Below are 16841 nucleotides of genomic sequence, written 5' to 3'. Positions count from 1 at the left end.
CGTTATTAGGAGCACATGTTGTAGTAAATGGAGTGGAGCGGAGCAGCAGACGGAGGAATGCTGGAATGTGCCCGTCTCCCACTGTAGTCTGTGAGTCACTGTGAGCCAATGGAAAACACAGCAGCCGCTCTCATTTAAACACCGAACCAAACCCGCAATACAATATTTTCCTTTTCAAATGCCTTTACAAGCCTCTGGTCATGTTATAACGCAAAGAATTCATATTTAAAAGTGATTATTAACAGTTATTTCTTCGTGTAGTCTGTCATGGTCGATGTAGTTCCCTCTGTTTTTTTAGCGACTCCTGCATGATGACAATGAATTTAAGCAGAAACATTTGTTATTCGATATAATGTGAGACTTTTGACAATACGACATCACACAATTTGGGTTACTGTTACATCCTTAGTTAACTCTGTGAATCTGTAGTAGAACAAGGACTTCTGACAGCATCATAAACTGTAATGTACACAAACCCATAGTAGCAGGGGTGTAGTGAACATGGTATGTGGGCGTATGCCGTCCACCCACTTCTCCCGACAAGAGATATAAAAAAATAACAAATATAAAATAGCTACAAGTTAAATGTCAAACCAGAGCTACTGGCAACGGTGAAAACAAACTGCACAGGCTCATGATATTTGCACTACTGTCCTATAGAGACCTGAACCAGGACTAAACCAGGACTGAGTGTCGGGACGGGCCTGGAGGTGCACCCGTGTAGACTGTCAGATGACCACAGGAGAAAGGACCGGCGCAGAGCTCTGATCCCCACGGGACTAAGCGCAGCAATTTGTGGACACTCTGCTCCACAGGCTCGGGGTTCTCTCTTTCTCTCAAATCCAGGATTAGTCCTGGGTTCATCCTGGTCCAGTTCTGGTTTAGTCCTGGTTTAGAACTCATTTAGTCCTGGTTTTGTCCTGGCTCAGTCTTGCCTGGAAATCCAGAAGGATATCTCTCTGTATTTATTATACAGATCCATATCAGCTGCTGGTACAGCGATGAGTCTGGATTTGTCCAGGCAAGGTTCAGTCCTGGTTCCATGTGTTGTAGTCTATGATTTATGTTTTATGTTCTTGTTTAGTCCTGGTGTAGTCCTGGTTTAATCCTGGTTCAATCCTAGTTTAGTCCTGGTTCGGACCTGGTTCAGTCCTGGTTTAGTCCTGGTTCAGTCCTGGTTCATGTGTTGTAGTCTATGATTTATGTTCTGTAGTTGATTATAAACGGCATTAATGTTAATAACATGATTCTGCATCTGCAGTAAAAAACAAAAAAAAACGTAAAATATTACAGATTTTTCCTGGACTGGCGCCTTTATGTTTGTTTCAATACACTTCCATCTGCCCTTATGTAAGAGAAAACTCTGTGTCATGTCATCTTTGCACTGTATTTCCTTACCCTACCATTAGGGATATTACAAGATCTTGTGCCACAAGACCTCACAAGACAAAATTACCACAAGATCATTTTTTTTCCCTTTTTTTTTTTTTGGATTGGACGAAAAAGGGGTACATGTTTGTGAGCTGCGTCTCTTACGGTTCTGAAAAGCAGCGCTAGAATGGAAACTAAAAGATGAAATCAAATAAATAAAAAATAATGAGGTCAAAATTGGAAAATGGATTGTGAAATGTATATGTTAGGAACTGAATTAAAATCTCTTCTTTTCTCATTCTCGTTGACCCAATCTAGTATCTCAACTTGTCTATAGCACATTTTATAAACAAGACAGTTTCCAAAGCCCTGCACAAAGCAAGGTAAAGATTTAAGTCTAAAAAGTCAGCAGAGTTATGCTACAAAAAGAACTAACAGAAACAGTAGATAAAAATAATAAAATCAAGAAATAAAAGCAGTACTGCAGTCATGCTTTTGGAGAGAATCTTCACTGATTAGCCCACAACACAATCGTAAACTAATCCTGGTTTGTCATTAATGGTTTAAGGAAATAAATGATTTTGATTATGAGACGAGGAGAGGAGGAGTCTCGAGGGAGTGAGAGTCTGAGATCAGGTTTACAGTTAATCCGGACTTAAATGAACCCGAAAATGAACTGCCACCTTAGAGCGCGATAACAAAGAAATGAGAAAATACTGCTGTAATACTGCTGAAAATAACACAACTACTACTGCTGCTCGTACTGCTGTAGTACCGGACACTCTGGTTTCTGACATCAACCAAAAACATGCACAATCCTCCATCTTAAGTAGTCCTCACCAAGACTGGATCAAGATCTGGAGATGGGTCCCAATGTTGTCAGATAGAAAGCATTTGAAGAAGGAAGCCTTTTCAGATTTCAAATTTTCGATATCGATACTAAGGAACAGATTCAATACTCAATACCAATTCCGATACCACAATGAGTGTGTTTACATGCACATCAGTATTCAGGTTGTTGCCATATCCTGGTTATGGCAGTATTTGGGAGAAACTGGGATACTCATATCCCTGTGTACATGATCAAATGGAGTATCCCAGTTTCTAGACATAATCTTACAAATGCACCAGTGCAAAAATTATACATTTAATAAACCAGGAAAAATACAAACAACCATGATTATCATGTGTTTAATGCAGTTTTGTGCACATTTGTTGTTTTACAGAACCAAAACTTAAAACCACATTGCTCATCTGCATAAACTACAAGCGCTAAAAAAACCCCCAAAAAAACCCCAGCTCATCCTTGTGCGCTGATGTGGTTCAGTTTCTGTCGGACTAAAGAACACAACTCAGTGGAATATGAGTGTTCTTTCTGTGACAGAGGGGTGTTCTGCTGATGGTGAGTCTGTTCTGTGTTTCTATATCGTTGGAGATGATTCATGTGAAACTTTTCAGAGATTATACGTCTGCAGGTCGTACATGCGCAACACAGCTCTTTATTTAACAGTCTTTTCACTCATGTACGGTCACTTTATTTACGTCGGCTACCGTTGTAATGAAAATACTGAAAGGTGTAAATAATTCCCATAAGACTGAAGAGAAGGGAGGAGAAGGAAGGAGGTATTTTTGCCCAAATGGAACCCGAGCTTCTCTTCAAACTTGCCACAGCCATATTTGTTTGTTTGTCTTTTGGACACATGCGCACTGAACTTTAAGTTGCAGTATTCGGGATACTGCGTATACATGCCACAGTATCCCGGTTAGTATCATGTATACATGGACCATGACGAAAATCAAAAATACTCAAAAAACCCGATCATAAGAGGATAGTGATGTGCATGTAAACACACACAATAATAAACTTTCTTTAGCCAACAGAAAGTGATTTTCAACATTAAATGGCAGTACTTTCTTTTCTATTCCCATGTGCTCTTATACTCGCTCTGATACAGCTCAACATCATTCTACAGATATTCAGGAAAGGTTCATTTCTGTTCTGTGAATGAGACTTTTTTTGTATCGATATCTGCTTAAATCTAGTTTCAATACTAGTTTTAATATGAATTATGAACACTACAAGCCAATACTGCTACTACTTCAGCTCCCACTCCCCCATTCCACACGAGGTAAACAGAGTGTATTCCAGTATTCAGTTTGACTCACTGAGGGACCACAGGGGCCAGTATAGTCTACACTGTCTCCTGAGCCTCCTCATTACATCTGAGCCCAAGAATTCAGACCCGCTCGGCCGCGTCTGCTGATGTCATCATCCAGCGCCACACCTCTCTGCCCGTAAGCTCCTGTTTACCCAGCAGCCCTTTAAAACAGCACGGCATTGTGGGTAATCTGTGGGTGGAGGTGCTCAGAAATGACAACTGTCTGTGGAAAAAAGTGATAGTTTGCTGTAAAACAAATTCTATTTATAGTTCATTTTGAGAGATTAAATCAGAAAAACTAGGGCTGAACCAGGACCAAATGATAGACCTAAACCAGGACTAAACCAGGACTAAACCAGGACTAAACCAGGACTAAACCAGGACTAAACCAGGACTAAACCAGGTCTAAACCAGGACTAAACCAGGACTAAACCAGGTCTAAACCAGGTCTAAACCAGGACTAAAACCAGGACTAAACCAGGTCTAAACCAGGACTAAACCAGGACCAGGACTAAACCAGGACTAAACCAGGTCTAAACCAGGACTAAACCAGGACTAAACCAGGACTAAACCAGGAGGTCTAAACCAGGTCTAAACCAGGTCTAAACCAGGACTAAAACCAGGACTAAACCAGGTCTCTAAACCAGGACTAAACCAGGTCTAAACCACTAAACCAGGTCTAAACCAGGTCTAAACCAGGACTAAACCAGGACTAAACCAGGACTAAACCAGGTCTAAACCAGGTCTAAACCAGGTCTAAACCAGGACTAAAGGACTAAACCAGGTCTAAACCAGGTCTAAACCAGGACTAAACCAGGACTAAACCAGGACTAAACCAGGACTAAACCAGGTCTAAACCAGGTCTAAACCAGGACTAAACCAGACTATCTAGAATTATATCACCCTCTCCAAAATATCGCAATAAATATCGTACTGACAGATTTGGATACGGTTATATCCCTAGTAACTTGGCATTTGACAGACCCTCCAACAGAAAAGTTACACAATGTTCCTTTAATGTTGAAAATCACATTCTATTGTCTAAGTAAAGTGTTTTGAGTTTGAAATGTTAATATCGTGACAACACTAGGGTTTGATAACGTGCAACATAAAGACGAGAAGTTGTACTTGTATTTAGATAGTTATTTTATAGTAGTAGTAGTAGCAGTAGTAGTAGCCGACCCTCCCTCTCCTGTTTGCGTCTCTGCTTTTATAATGACAGTGTTTGAGTTGAACAGCTCCATAATGGGACTCTGAACTCACGTCTGGACCTGCAGTCTGAGGTAACGTCCCGCAGGAGTTCAGGACATGATCCAAACATGTTATTATTATTAAACGAGGACATTTAAAGAGAGGGTGTTTTACGTCTGCGGGGTATTAACAGAAAACTCGGAACAAATTTGGATCACCATGTTACCTTGTATTGTTTTGAAAATGCTGTATTCGACAAAAACAACGTAGTAACATGTTTTGTCAGTTTCACTTTCGTTTTTGGACACTCTCCCCCGTCTTTATTCCTTATGTTAAACACAGTCAGCATAGATCTCGCTAATGAAAATACTGCACAATACTGCTCAGGATTGTGAAGTTGTGAACAGTTTTGTATCATGTTTTTGTATATTTAAGGATGTGGGAGCATGGGTGACCTGGGAGAGATCACTAAATTACTCAAACATGCATGGATGACATTTAAAACCTCTTCAGTTATAACATGGTCGAAAGCTAAAAAAGTGATTCTGTATAATCCCTTCTCTTTAATGTGACGTTATTTACCAGAAACAGCTGCGTGGTACAGTTTTCTCATTTTATTTAGCCTTCAAAATCTAGTTTATACAAGTCCTGGTTTACTCTGAGGTTACACCTGGTTTAGTCCAGTGTTAGACCTGATTTAGACCTGGTTTAGTCCAGCGTTAGACCTGGTTTAGACCTGGTTTAGTCCAGTGTTAGACCTGATTTAGACCTGGTTTAACCTGGTTTAGTCCAGTGTTAGACCTGATTTAGTCCAGTGTTAGACCTGATTTAGTCCAGTGTTAGACCTGATTTAGTCCAGTGTTAGACCTGATTTAGACCTGGTTTAGACCTGGTTTAGTCCAGTGTTAGACCTGATTTAGTCCAGTGTTAGACCTGATTTAGACCTGGTTTAGACCTGATTTAGTCCAGTGTTAGACCTGGTTTAGTCCAGTGTTAGACCTGATTTAGTCCAGTGTTACACCTGATTTAGACCTGGTTTAGACCTGGTTTAGTCCAGTGTTAGACCTGATTTAGTCCAGTGTTAGACCTGATTTAGTCCAGTGTTAGACCTGATTTAGTCCAGTGTTAGACCTGATTTAGACCAAGGTTAGACTTGGTTTAGTCTAGCGTTAGATCTGATTAAGTCCAGTGTTAGACCTGTGTTAGACCTGGTTTTCATCTTTGGTTAGACCTGGTTTAGACCTGGTTTTGTCCGAGGTTAAACCTGGTTTAGACCTGGTTTAGACCTGGTTTAGACCTGGTTTAGTCTGAGGTTAGACCTGGTTTAGACCTGGTTTGGTCCTGAAAAAAGACATTGCCGTAGCACAAATAATGCTGATTCATTCTGGTCTCCCTCTCTCTCTCTCTGTTCTACTATCTCTCTCTCCTTCCCTCTCTCCTTAATCTCTCTCCCCCTCTCCTCTCCTCTCTCTCTGTCTCTCCTCCTTCTCTCTCTCGTTCTCTCTCTTCCCTCCGTCTCTCCTCCCTGCAGACCTGCTCAAGTCTATTAACCACCAAACTCATTAAAACAGATAATGAAGTCTGCACCCGAAGAGACCTCCACGTCTCCACAACAAAACAAAACCAGAGACCCGGCCAATCACGAGGCAGAACACAAACCACCCTGAGAGGACCCACCAATCGGAAAGCGGCACAGTAAAACACGGGGATTATAATTCTCCGATACCATTAAAGATGGTTTTAATCCTCTGAGTGAAATTCTGCTTTTGGGGGAAAAACACGACATAATCTCTTCTTTAACAGGATCTAATCTCAAAAAAGGAAGGAGCACAGGGTTCATCCATTTTAAAAGAGATATTTTTCTTCCCCCTTTGTTATAGTAGTAGTAGTAGTAGTAGTAGTAGTAGTAGTAGTAGTAGTGGGTTGCTATACTATGTTGTATTCTTATTTATAGTGGTGGGAATCCATAGAAACAAATACTAAAATTTTCAACTTCGACACTAAGGAATAGACTTGATTAGGGATGCAACGATCCGATACCGGTACTTGATATCGGTGTGAATTCTAAAAAAATTCGCTGGATCGGATATCGGCTTCCAAATATTGGTTCAGTCGATACCTTAGTTTGTCATATAAATTAATGTAATAGCAGTATTTGACCCAGAAAATGTTTTAATTTTTTTATACGAAGTTGTTCAGGATTTCACCAGAATGTAACAAGAATTTATCTAGAATTAAATCAGAACCAGACCAGGACTAAACTAGAACTTGAACAGGATTTAACCAGGATTAAACAAGTTCTAAACAAGGACTAAACCAAACCAGGTCTGAAACAGAATCATGCAAGGACTTAACCGAAACTAAACCAAGTCTAAACCAGGATTTAACCACTACTTAAAAAGAACTAAACCAAGACTAAACTGGAACTAAACCAGGACTAAATGTAGATTAATGAAGGTGAAAAAGCCCTGTTAATTTACGTGTAAACTGGACGTTATATACAAAGTTGTTCTATAGTTACTTGAGAGATAAAGAAGACTTATAATACACATTTGGTTCAGTTTTGTCTTATTTTGTTTTGTATAAAGACAATAAATGCTGTTTTCAGTCTCTACTCTGGTATCGATCGATATCGGTAATCAGTAGATCCGTTACTTACAGCTATACAATCGTCCCTCGCTATATTACGGTTCACCTTTTGCGATCTCGCTGTTTCATCTTTTTTTTTTTGGTGCAATTTTGCATGTTTTTTTTTTTTACAGTGTATGAACGTGCATTGTGTTCCTCCCTTGCGTCCTGATTGGCTAAGAGACTGTAGACCATTGTCAATCAATCTCCTCTGTGCAGTGTCTCCAATACAGTACAGAATGTGTTCAGTTTGACAAATGGACATAAATGTTGGATCTGTATCAGTGTGATTCTGAAGTGCTGTATGTTTGCAAGTTTTCTCCCCGACAAAACCCACAATGTCGACGAAATGTTCTGCACCCAAAAGGTAGAGGGAGATGAAACCATCGCACGAAAAGTTGAACTTCGGGACATGCGCGGGTAATGGTAGAATGTTAACGGGTCTGGGTGGGTGCAGGATTAACTTTGATATAATCTCGGGTTAATGGGCAGGTGCGGTGCTGTACTGCACGGGTACGGGCGGGTGCGGGTCTCCAAAAATGAGACCGTGCAGGACTCTGCGCTATAGGCTCCATTACAGAATAAATGAATCTTTGGTTAGTTACATAAAGAAGAAAAATAACAAAAGGACGACAGCAGCAATAAGTTTGAAGAAGGATGTAAAAAGGGTTGTAACTGTCCTGTGTGAGTAAAGTGTATAAAGTGTGTGGTGAGGGGTTTTACACACTTAAAACAGATAGAATAATTGTAAAAAATAAAGCTGACTACTTTGCAGATTTTGCCTATTGCGGAATATTTTTGGAACGTAACCCCTGCGATAAACAAAGAACCACTGTAGTCTTAAAATCAGTATCAGTATCAGTAAAATCAGTATCAGTTTTAGTATCATTTAGTATCGCATGTTCGATACTTTTGACAACCCCAAAAATTACAGCTCAGATTCATCGAAGAGTGTGCCTATCCTTACAGAACGCATGCATATTTCAAAGTATTGACGTATATTTTTAGCTCCACTGTAGTCAGAGTCTTGAACGCTACAAAGAAAGTGAAAGTGTTTCATGAAAGGTTCGTCTGTTTTTAGCTGCGGCTTCAGGGTTCAAAGTTCACGCTCGTTACACAGAGCCCGGTCTGTCCCGCCCACTCGCGCCCATGTATGGACACTTCCTGGACTTTGAAGATAAATATGGGTATTTCCTGTCTGTGTTCCAGAGAATGGAAGCAATAAAGAATGTTGCACCATGATAAGATAACGTTAAAGACGGGGATTTTGGAGGTGAGTAAAGCTTTTCTGACACAAACACCACTTCCATGGTTTCTTTCTGTTTCTACTGTTGTTTTTGCAAGATTTTATTGATATTATTTGTAGTTTGATAAGTTAAAACTGCACTGAGTAATTTTTTTGGTTAGAGATCCACAGTACATTAATTAAACAGCTCTGCCTTACATTTATCCAATTACAGACAGTTTTATAGCTCAAAAATACCTAAAAAAAAACAACAAAAAAACAGGCATTTTGTCTGTGAGCAGGGTCGCCTCTCCACAGATCTGACCTGTAACTTGGTCTGGTTTGGTCTCCATGAAGATAGAAAGCTTTAATGTCACACTGTGAAACATTACAGTCCAGATCTGCACCAAGACCTTCACATAGGGCTAATAGTAGTAGTAGTAGTAGTAGTATTAATAGTGGTAGTGGTAGTGGCAGTAGTAGTAGTAGTATAGGTACTGATTCTGTTTAAATCTTAAGTCTTAACAGTAGTGGTAGTAGCAGTAGTAGTAGTTGTTTTTATCTACACCAAGACTTTTACATAGGGCTAGAAGTAGTAGTAGTATTGGTGGTGGTAGTAGTAGCGGTAGTAGGGGTAGTAGTAGTAGTAGTAGAAGGAGTAAAAGTACTGATTCTGTTTAATCTTTAATAGTAGTAGTAGTATTAGTAGTGGTGATAGTAGTAGTAGTAGAGTGGCAGTAGTAGTAGTAGTAGCAGTTGCAAAAGTACTGATTCTGTTTAAAATCTTTAATAGTTGTGGTGGTAGTAGTAGTAGTAGTAGTAGTAGCAGCAGTAATAGTAGTAGTAGTAGTAGTAGTAGTAGTAGTAGTAATAGTAGTAGTAGTAGCAGTTATGGCAGCAGTAGTAGTAGTAGCAGTTAGTAGTAGTAGTAGTAGCAGTAGTAGTAGTAGTAGTAGTAGTAATAGTAGTTGTGGTATTAGTAGTTGTTGTTTTTATCTGCACCAAGAAAAAGCCATAACGTCTCTATGAAGAAAAGCATTTGATGGACCCTTCACCAGAAAAGTTACACAATGCACCTTTAAAATCCAAGACTATGCAAGAACTAAACCAGGTCCAAAACCAAAACTCAGTCCAGTCCCGACTACGACAAATACAAGACTAAATCAGCTCAAAACCAGCACTAAACCAGGAAGCAAAGGACTTCAAACAGCAAAACTCCTGTTAGCGTTGAGTCTAGAATCACATGTAACTTAAATTTGTCATTTGTAACTAAGTGAAATTTGGGTGAGTTTGAGCTCAGAGTAGAGAGATGCAGAGAGAGGTGCAGAGAGAGATGCAGAGAGAGATGCAGAGAGGTGCAGAGAGATGCAGAGAGATGCAGAGAGAGAGAGAGAGGTGCAGAGAAGAGTGCAGAGAGAGAGAGATGCAGAGAGAGCAGAGAGCAGAGAGTGCAGAGAGGTGCAGAGAGTGAGAGAGGTGCAGAGAGATGCAGAGAGAGATGCAGAGAGGTGCAGAGAGAGGTGCAGAGAGAGGTGCAGAGAGAGAGAGAGAGAGATGCAGAGAGAGATGCAGAGAGAGATGCAGAGAGAGACAGAGAGAGATGCAGAGAGAGGTGCAGAGAGAGGTGCAGAGAGAGATGCAGAGAGGTGCAGAGAGAGGTGCAGAGAGAGGTGCAGAGAGAGTGCAGAGAGAGGTGCAGAGAGGTGCAGAGAGAGGTGCAGAGAGAGGTGCAGAGAGAGGTGCAGAGAGGTGCAGAGAGAGATGAGAGAGAGAGAGATGCAGAGAGAGGTGCAGAGAGAGGTGCAGAGAGAGGTGCAGAGAGAGGTGCAGAGAGGTGAAGAGAGAGGTGCAGAGAGAGAGAGAGATGCAGAGAGGTGCAGAGAGGTGCAGAGAGAGGTGCAGAGATGCAGAGAGAGGTGCAGAGAGAGGTGCAGAGAGAGATGAGAGAGAGAGATGCAGAGAGAGATGCAGAGAGGTGCAGAGAGAGTGCAGAGAGAGATGCAGAGAGAGGTGCAGAGAGAGGTGCAGAGAGAGGTGCAGAGAGATGCAGAGAGAAGAGAGAGGTGCAGAGAGATGCAGAGAGAGAGAGGTGCAGAGAGAGGTGCAGAGAGAGGTGCAGAGAGAGATGCAGAGAGAGATGCAGAGAGAGGTGCAGAGAGAGAGTGCAGAGAGAGATGCAGAGGTGCAGAGAGAGGTGCAGAGAGAGATGCAGAGAGAGATGCAGAGAGAGGTGCAGAGAGAGATGCAGAGAGAGATGCAGAGAGAGGTGCAGAGAGGTGCAGAGAGATGCAGAGAGAGGTGCAGAGAGGTGCAGAGAGAGATGCAGAGAGAGTGCAGAGAGGTGCAGAGAGGTGCAGAGAGAGAGGTGCAGCAGAGAGAGAGATGCAGAGAGAGGTGCAGAGAGAGATGCAGAGAGAGGTGCAGAGAGAGATGCAGAGAGAGTGCAGAGAGAGATGCAGAGAGAGTGCAGAGAGAGTGCAGAGAGAGGTGCAGAGAGAGATGCAGAGAGAGTGCAGAGAGATGCAGAGAGAGGTGCAGAGAGATGCAGAGAGAGATGCAGAGAGAGATGCAGAGAGAGATGCAGAGAGAGGTGCAGAGAGAGGTGCAGAGAGGTGCAGAGAGAGATGCAGAGAGAGGTGCAGAGAGAGTGCAGAGAGAGATGCAGAGAGAGATGCAGAGAGAGGTGCAGAGAGAGGTGCAGAGAGTGCAGAGATGCAGAGAGAGGTGCAGAGAGAGATGCAGAGAGAGGTGCAGAGAGAGGTGCAGAGAGAGGTGCAGAGAGAGATTGCAGAGAGAGTGCAGAGAGAGATGCAGAGAGAGGTGCAGAGAGAGGTGCAGAGAGAGATGCAGAGAGAGGTGCAGAGAGAGAGTGCAGAGAGATGCAGAGAGAGGTGCAGAGAGATGCAGAGAGAGGTGCAGAGAGGTGCAGAGAGGTGCAGAGAGCAGAGAGAGGTGCAGAGAGAGGTGCAGAGAGATGCAGAGAGATGCAGAGAGAGATGCAGAGAGAGGTGCAGAGAGAGAGAGATGCAGAGAGAGAGAGAGGTGCAGAGAGAGATGCAGAGAGAGGTGCAGAGAGAGAGAGAGGTGCAGAGAGAGATGCAGAGAGAGAGAGGTGCAGAGAGAGATGCAGAGAGAGGTGCAGAGAGAGGTGCAGAGAGAGGTGCAGAGAGAGATGCAGAGAGAGAGTGCAGAGAGAGGTGCAGAGAGAGATGCAGAGAGAGATGCAGAGAGATGCAGAGAGAGGTGCAGAGAGAGGTGCAGAGAGAGAGAGATGCAGAGAGAGAGATGAGAGAGAGTGCAGAGAGAGTGCAGAGAGAGGTGCAGAGAGAGGTGCAGAGAGAGAGATGCAGAGAGAGATGAGAGAGAATGCAGAGAGAGATGCAGAGAGAGGTGATGAGAGAGAGTGCAGAGAGAGGTGCAGAGAGAGGTGCAGAGAGAGAGATGCAGAGAGAGGTGCAGAGAGAGTGCAGAGAGATGCAGAGAGAGGTGCAGAGAGAGCAGAGAGAGATGCAGAGAGATGAGAGAGAGATGCAGAGAGGTGCAGAGAGAGGTGCAGAGAGATGCAGAGAGAGAGATGCAGAGAGAGAGATGCAGAGAGAGATGCAGAGAGAGATGCAGAGAGAGGTGCAGAGAGAGGTGCAGAGAGATGAAGAGAGAGGTGCAGAGAGATGCAGAGAGAGGTGCAGAGAGAGGTGCAGAGAGAGATGCAGAGAGAGGTGCAGAGAGAGGTGCAGAGAGGTGCAGAGAGAGGTGCAGAGAGAGGTGCAGAGAGATGCAGAGAGGTGCAGAGAGGTGCAGAGAGGTGCAGAGAGGTGCAGAGAGAGATGCAGAGAGGTGCAGAGAGGTGCAGAGAGAGGTGCAGAGAGAGATGCAGAGAGAGGTGCAGAGAGATGCAGAGAGAAGGGTTAGATAAGTGTTACTGAAATGTGCAAAACTATGTAAAGATGTGACTCAGACTTAAACCGGTTAAACGGGAAGTTCATCAGGAAGTGCAGAGTTTAACAATACGACAGAACAGCACCGCACAGACGCTCAGGCAAAGCACGTCTTTACGGAGATTAATGCTGGACTGAACCAGGACCAAAACAGGACTAAGCCAAGTCTACACCAGGTCTACACCAGGTCTACACCAGGACAAAACCAGAACTAAACCAGGACTAAGCCAAGACTAAAACAGGATTGCACCAGAACTGCACCAGGTCTAAACCATAACCAAACCAGGCCCAAACCAAGTCTAAACTGGGACCAACCCAGGTCGAAACCAGGACCACAAAATGGATTAATCTTTTTTTTTTTTTTTTTTTTTTTTTTTGAAGATTTCTTTTCAGCCCAAGACTAAACCAGGACAAAACCCAGGTCTAAACAAGGACTGAACCAGGACTAAGCCAGGTCTACAACAGGTCTACACCAGGTCTACACCAGGTTTTCACCAGGTTTTCACCAGGTCTACACCAGGACAAAACTACAGAACAGACAGAACTATACCAGTACTAAACCAAGATTAAAACAAGACTGTACCAGACCTACACCAGGTCTAAACCATATTGAAACCAGGATCAAACCAGGTCTAAACTGGGATCAATCCAGGACTAAACCAGGTCCAAACCAGATCTAAACGGGATCAAACCAGGCCCATATTTCATTACCTGCCCTGTTTGTTTCAAGGCCTTTTCAGACCAAGACTAAACCAGGACAAAACCAGGTCTAAACCAGGACTGAACCAAGACCTAACCAGTTCTACACCAGGTGTGAACCTTGACTTCAAAATGGCTTCATCTGTTTTCGAAGACTTCCTCACCTGCCCTATTTGCTACGAGACATTTTCAGAGCCCGTTTCTCTTGGCTGTAACCACAGTTTCTGTTTAAAATGCATCGAAAACTTCTGGCAAAAAAGCAGCAACCGAAACTGTCCGGTGTGCAGAAGGAAGTCCTCCAAAGAAAGTATCTCTGTGAACTTTGCTTTGAAGGAACTGACCAACTCCTTTAAGCAGACACCCAAAGAGGAGGAGGTGGAGTGCAGTAAACACGACGTACGACTCTTCTGTTTGGACGATGGGAGAATTCTGTGTCCGATTTGCGAATTTTCTGGGCATTTGCGACATAAAGTTGTAGAATTGGACAAAGCAGTGATAGAATTAAAGGATCACGTTGAATCTCAGCTGAACATTTTAAAACAAGAGAAAGAAATGGTCCAAAAAGCGGAGAGGTGCTTTGTGGAACTGAAGAGACATTTGACCAAACAGGTATGGCAATGCGAGATGCAAGTTCGCGCCCAGTTCAGCAGGTTTTATCAGTTTTTGAAAAAAGAGGAAGAGCAAAGGGTCGAGGAGCTGAAGGAGGAGCAGAAAAGGAAAGACGGCGTGATAAAAGAGAAGATGGTCAAAATACAGGAGCAGCTAGACAAGTTAAATAAAAGGATTTTGAACATGGAGGACCAGATCTCAACGATGGATCAAAACGTACAACTTGAGAAGGGAAAAGTGACGGGGAAAGACTTGGAATTTCTGAAAGAATACAGCAAATCTCAAAGCCAAATCCAAGCGCAAGAATTCAAACCAGTTTTGCCAAAAATTGAGTCAGGAATGTTGATAAACCAGGCCAAAATCGTAGGAAATTTAGGCTTCAATATCTGGGAGAAGATGCGGACTATTGTACATTTTAGTCCAGTTATCTTAGATCCAAACACCATGAACCAAGCTCTACGTCTTTCCGATGATTTGACGAAAGTTCGGTTGGCAGAAGACCAAACGGAAAAACTTCCAAACAACCCTGAACGCTTCACAAACGAGGAGATTGTGCTGGGGGAGGAAGGGTTTGACGGAGGGGTGCACAGCTGGGAGGTGGAGGTCGGGGATTATTCCAGGTGGGACATAGGAGTGGTCAAAGCCTCCGTAGACCGAAGAGGAGAGATCTTCACCGACGAAGAGTCTGGGATCTGGTGTCTGTGGTTCGGCGATGGGGTTTACAATGACGGCGACATGGAGCACGTTATCGAAATGAAGAAAAAGCTGGAGAGAGTTCGGATCACGCTGGATTTCACTAAAGGCTTTGTGTCTTTTTACGACGCCGACGATTTGACGCATCTTCTCACGCACAGATATAACTTCACCGAAAAACTCTTCCCGTACATCTCCATAGGACCCAGCGCAGGAGAAACGACTAAAGAAGTACAGATCTGCACCAAGACCTTTACATAGACTAGTAGTAGTAATAGCAGTAGTAGAAGTAGTGGTAGTAGTAGTAATAGTAGGTAGCAGTAGTCTGTTTAAATCTTTAATAGTGGTGGTATTTTTTTTATTTTTTCCATCTGCACCAAGACTTTTACATAGGGTTAGTAGTAGTAGTAGTAGTAGTAGTAGTAGTAGTAGCAGTGGTAGGAGTAGTAGTAAAGAACTGATTCTGTTTAAATCTTTAATAGTGATAGTAGTAGTAATTGTTGATTTTTATTTTATTTTTTTGATCTGTACCAAGACCTTTACATAGAGCTACTACTAGTAGTAGTAGTATTAGTAGTGGTAGTTGTGGTAGTAGTAGCAGTAGTAGGTAGTAGTAAAAGTACTGTTTCTGTTTAAATCTTTAATAGTAGTGGTGGAAGTAGTAGTAGTTTTTTTGATTTATTTATTTACTTTTTTATCTGCACCAAGACCTTTACATAGGGCTAGTAGTAGTAGTAGTAGTAGTAGTTGCGGTGGTAGTAGTAGTGGTAGTAGGAGTAGTAGTAAAAGTACTGTTTCTGTTTAAATCTGTAATAGTAGTGGTAGTAGTTTTTTTAATTTTTTTTTTTTACCTGCACCAAGACTTTTACATAGAACTAATAGTAGTAGTAGTGGTAGTAGTAGTATTAGTAGTGGTAGTGGTAGTAGTAGTAGTATTAGTAGTGGTAGTAGTAGCAGTTGTAGGAGCAGTAGTAAAGGTACTGATTCTGTTTACATCTTTAATAGTAGTGGTAGTAGTAGTAGTTGTTTTTATCTGCACCAACACTTTTACATAGAGCTAATAGTAGTAGTAGTAGCTAACTCACACTTCCTGATTCTCAGAAGCTTTATTCTTAGACTCGGACATACACAGTGGACTTATTTTAACTTCAAGAGTTGCTTAGACAATCTACCTGTAAGGGGCAAATACACGGAAGAAATAAAGTACAAAAAAAGGCATTTAAATATTTTTTCTGAAAATTATGATTGTGTTTTTAGAAAAGAGATGGCGTCAATTACCTGATTTAATTCTAATTTATTATATTATTACATTATGTTACATTCTGTTAATTTACGTTCATTTTTAATAAGCATTTTTTGCAAAAATTTTTTACATCTTTACTGTATTATACTGATATTCTAATGTTGCGTAGATGATCCATTGGAATCCATTTTTCAATCTTTTTTAAATTTTGTATTTTTGTGAGTCTTTAAAAATCTTTATCTGTAGGACTTGCTTAGTTAAAAATATGATGCATTAAACTGTAAAATTATTTGCACTTTTAGATTATGAATGCTTTGGTAACTTGTTAAACTTTGTGAATAAAATTGAAAAAGTCAATTGTATGTCTTGTCTTGCAGTCCCAGTTACCACCACTAGGGTCGTAGGGTTCGTTGGCATCAGAGGGCAGCTCAGGTCACGCTGTTGCCATGGTTACCACACGCCTTGTTTAAACGTAATGATTTGGTGTAAATCCAGTGCATCCCGTCATTACGACAGCCTCGCGCAGTTTGAAGCCGACCCAAATCATAGTCTGCCGCTTTAGACCGTTTTACATGAGTCACTGTTTAAACGTGTCATCAGAGACGCTGAGAAGCACTACTGCAACTGACACTAAGACCTGGTGTGGACCTGGTGTGGACCTGCTGTAGACCTGGTGTGGACCTGGTTTAGCTCTGGTTCAATCCTGGATTATTCCTAATTTAGTCTTGGTTTAGTCCCAGTTTAGCCCTGATTTACTCCTGGTGTAGGCCTGGTTTATTCCTTGTTCAGTCCTGGTTCAGTCCTGGTGTAGTCCTGGTTTAGTCCTGGTTTAGTCCTGGTTTAGACCTGGTTTAGACCTGGTTTAGACCTGGTTTAGTCCTGGTTTAGTCCTGGTTTAGTCCTGGTTTAGACCTGGTTTAGTCCTGGTTTAGTCCTGGTTTAGACCTGGTTTAGACCTGGTTTACCTGGTTTAGTCCTGGTTTAGTCCTGGTTTAGACCTGGTTTAGTCCTGGTTTAGTTTAGCCCTGGTTTCAGTCCTGGTTTAGTCCTGGTTTACCTGGTTTAGCCTGGTTAGACCTGGTTTAGTC

General features: G+C 42.2%; 2 protein-coding genes across 3 annotated transcripts in view; one reads left to right on the top strand and one right to left on the bottom strand.

Annotated features, from left to right (window-relative positions):
- nedd9 (neural precursor cell expressed, developmentally down-regulated 9) overlaps positions 1-16841 on the bottom strand; it is a 100345-nt gene that overhangs the window by 21816 nt on the left and 61688 nt on the right. The window lies entirely within an intron of this gene.
- Positions 12420-16115, top strand: LOC129410052 (zinc-binding protein A33-like). Its single transcript, XM_055157161.1, has one exon. The coding sequence runs from the start codon at positions 13341-13343 to the stop codon at positions 14769-14771; it is 1431 nt and encodes a 476-aa protein (XP_055013136.1). The 5' UTR covers positions 12420-13340; the 3' UTR covers positions 14772-16115.

Source organism: Boleophthalmus pectinirostris, unplaced genomic scaffold (assembly GCF_026225935.1).
Source record: "Boleophthalmus pectinirostris isolate CB_2022bp ecotype Guang Dong unplaced genomic scaffold, ASM2622593v1 HiC_scaffold_21, whole genome shotgun sequence".
Classification (NCBI taxonomy): domain Eukaryota; kingdom Metazoa; phylum Chordata; class Actinopteri; order Gobiiformes; family Gobiidae; genus Boleophthalmus; species Boleophthalmus pectinirostris.
The sequence above is the reverse complement of the archived record's forward strand: the minus strand, read 5'-3'. Positions and strand labels throughout refer to the sequence as shown.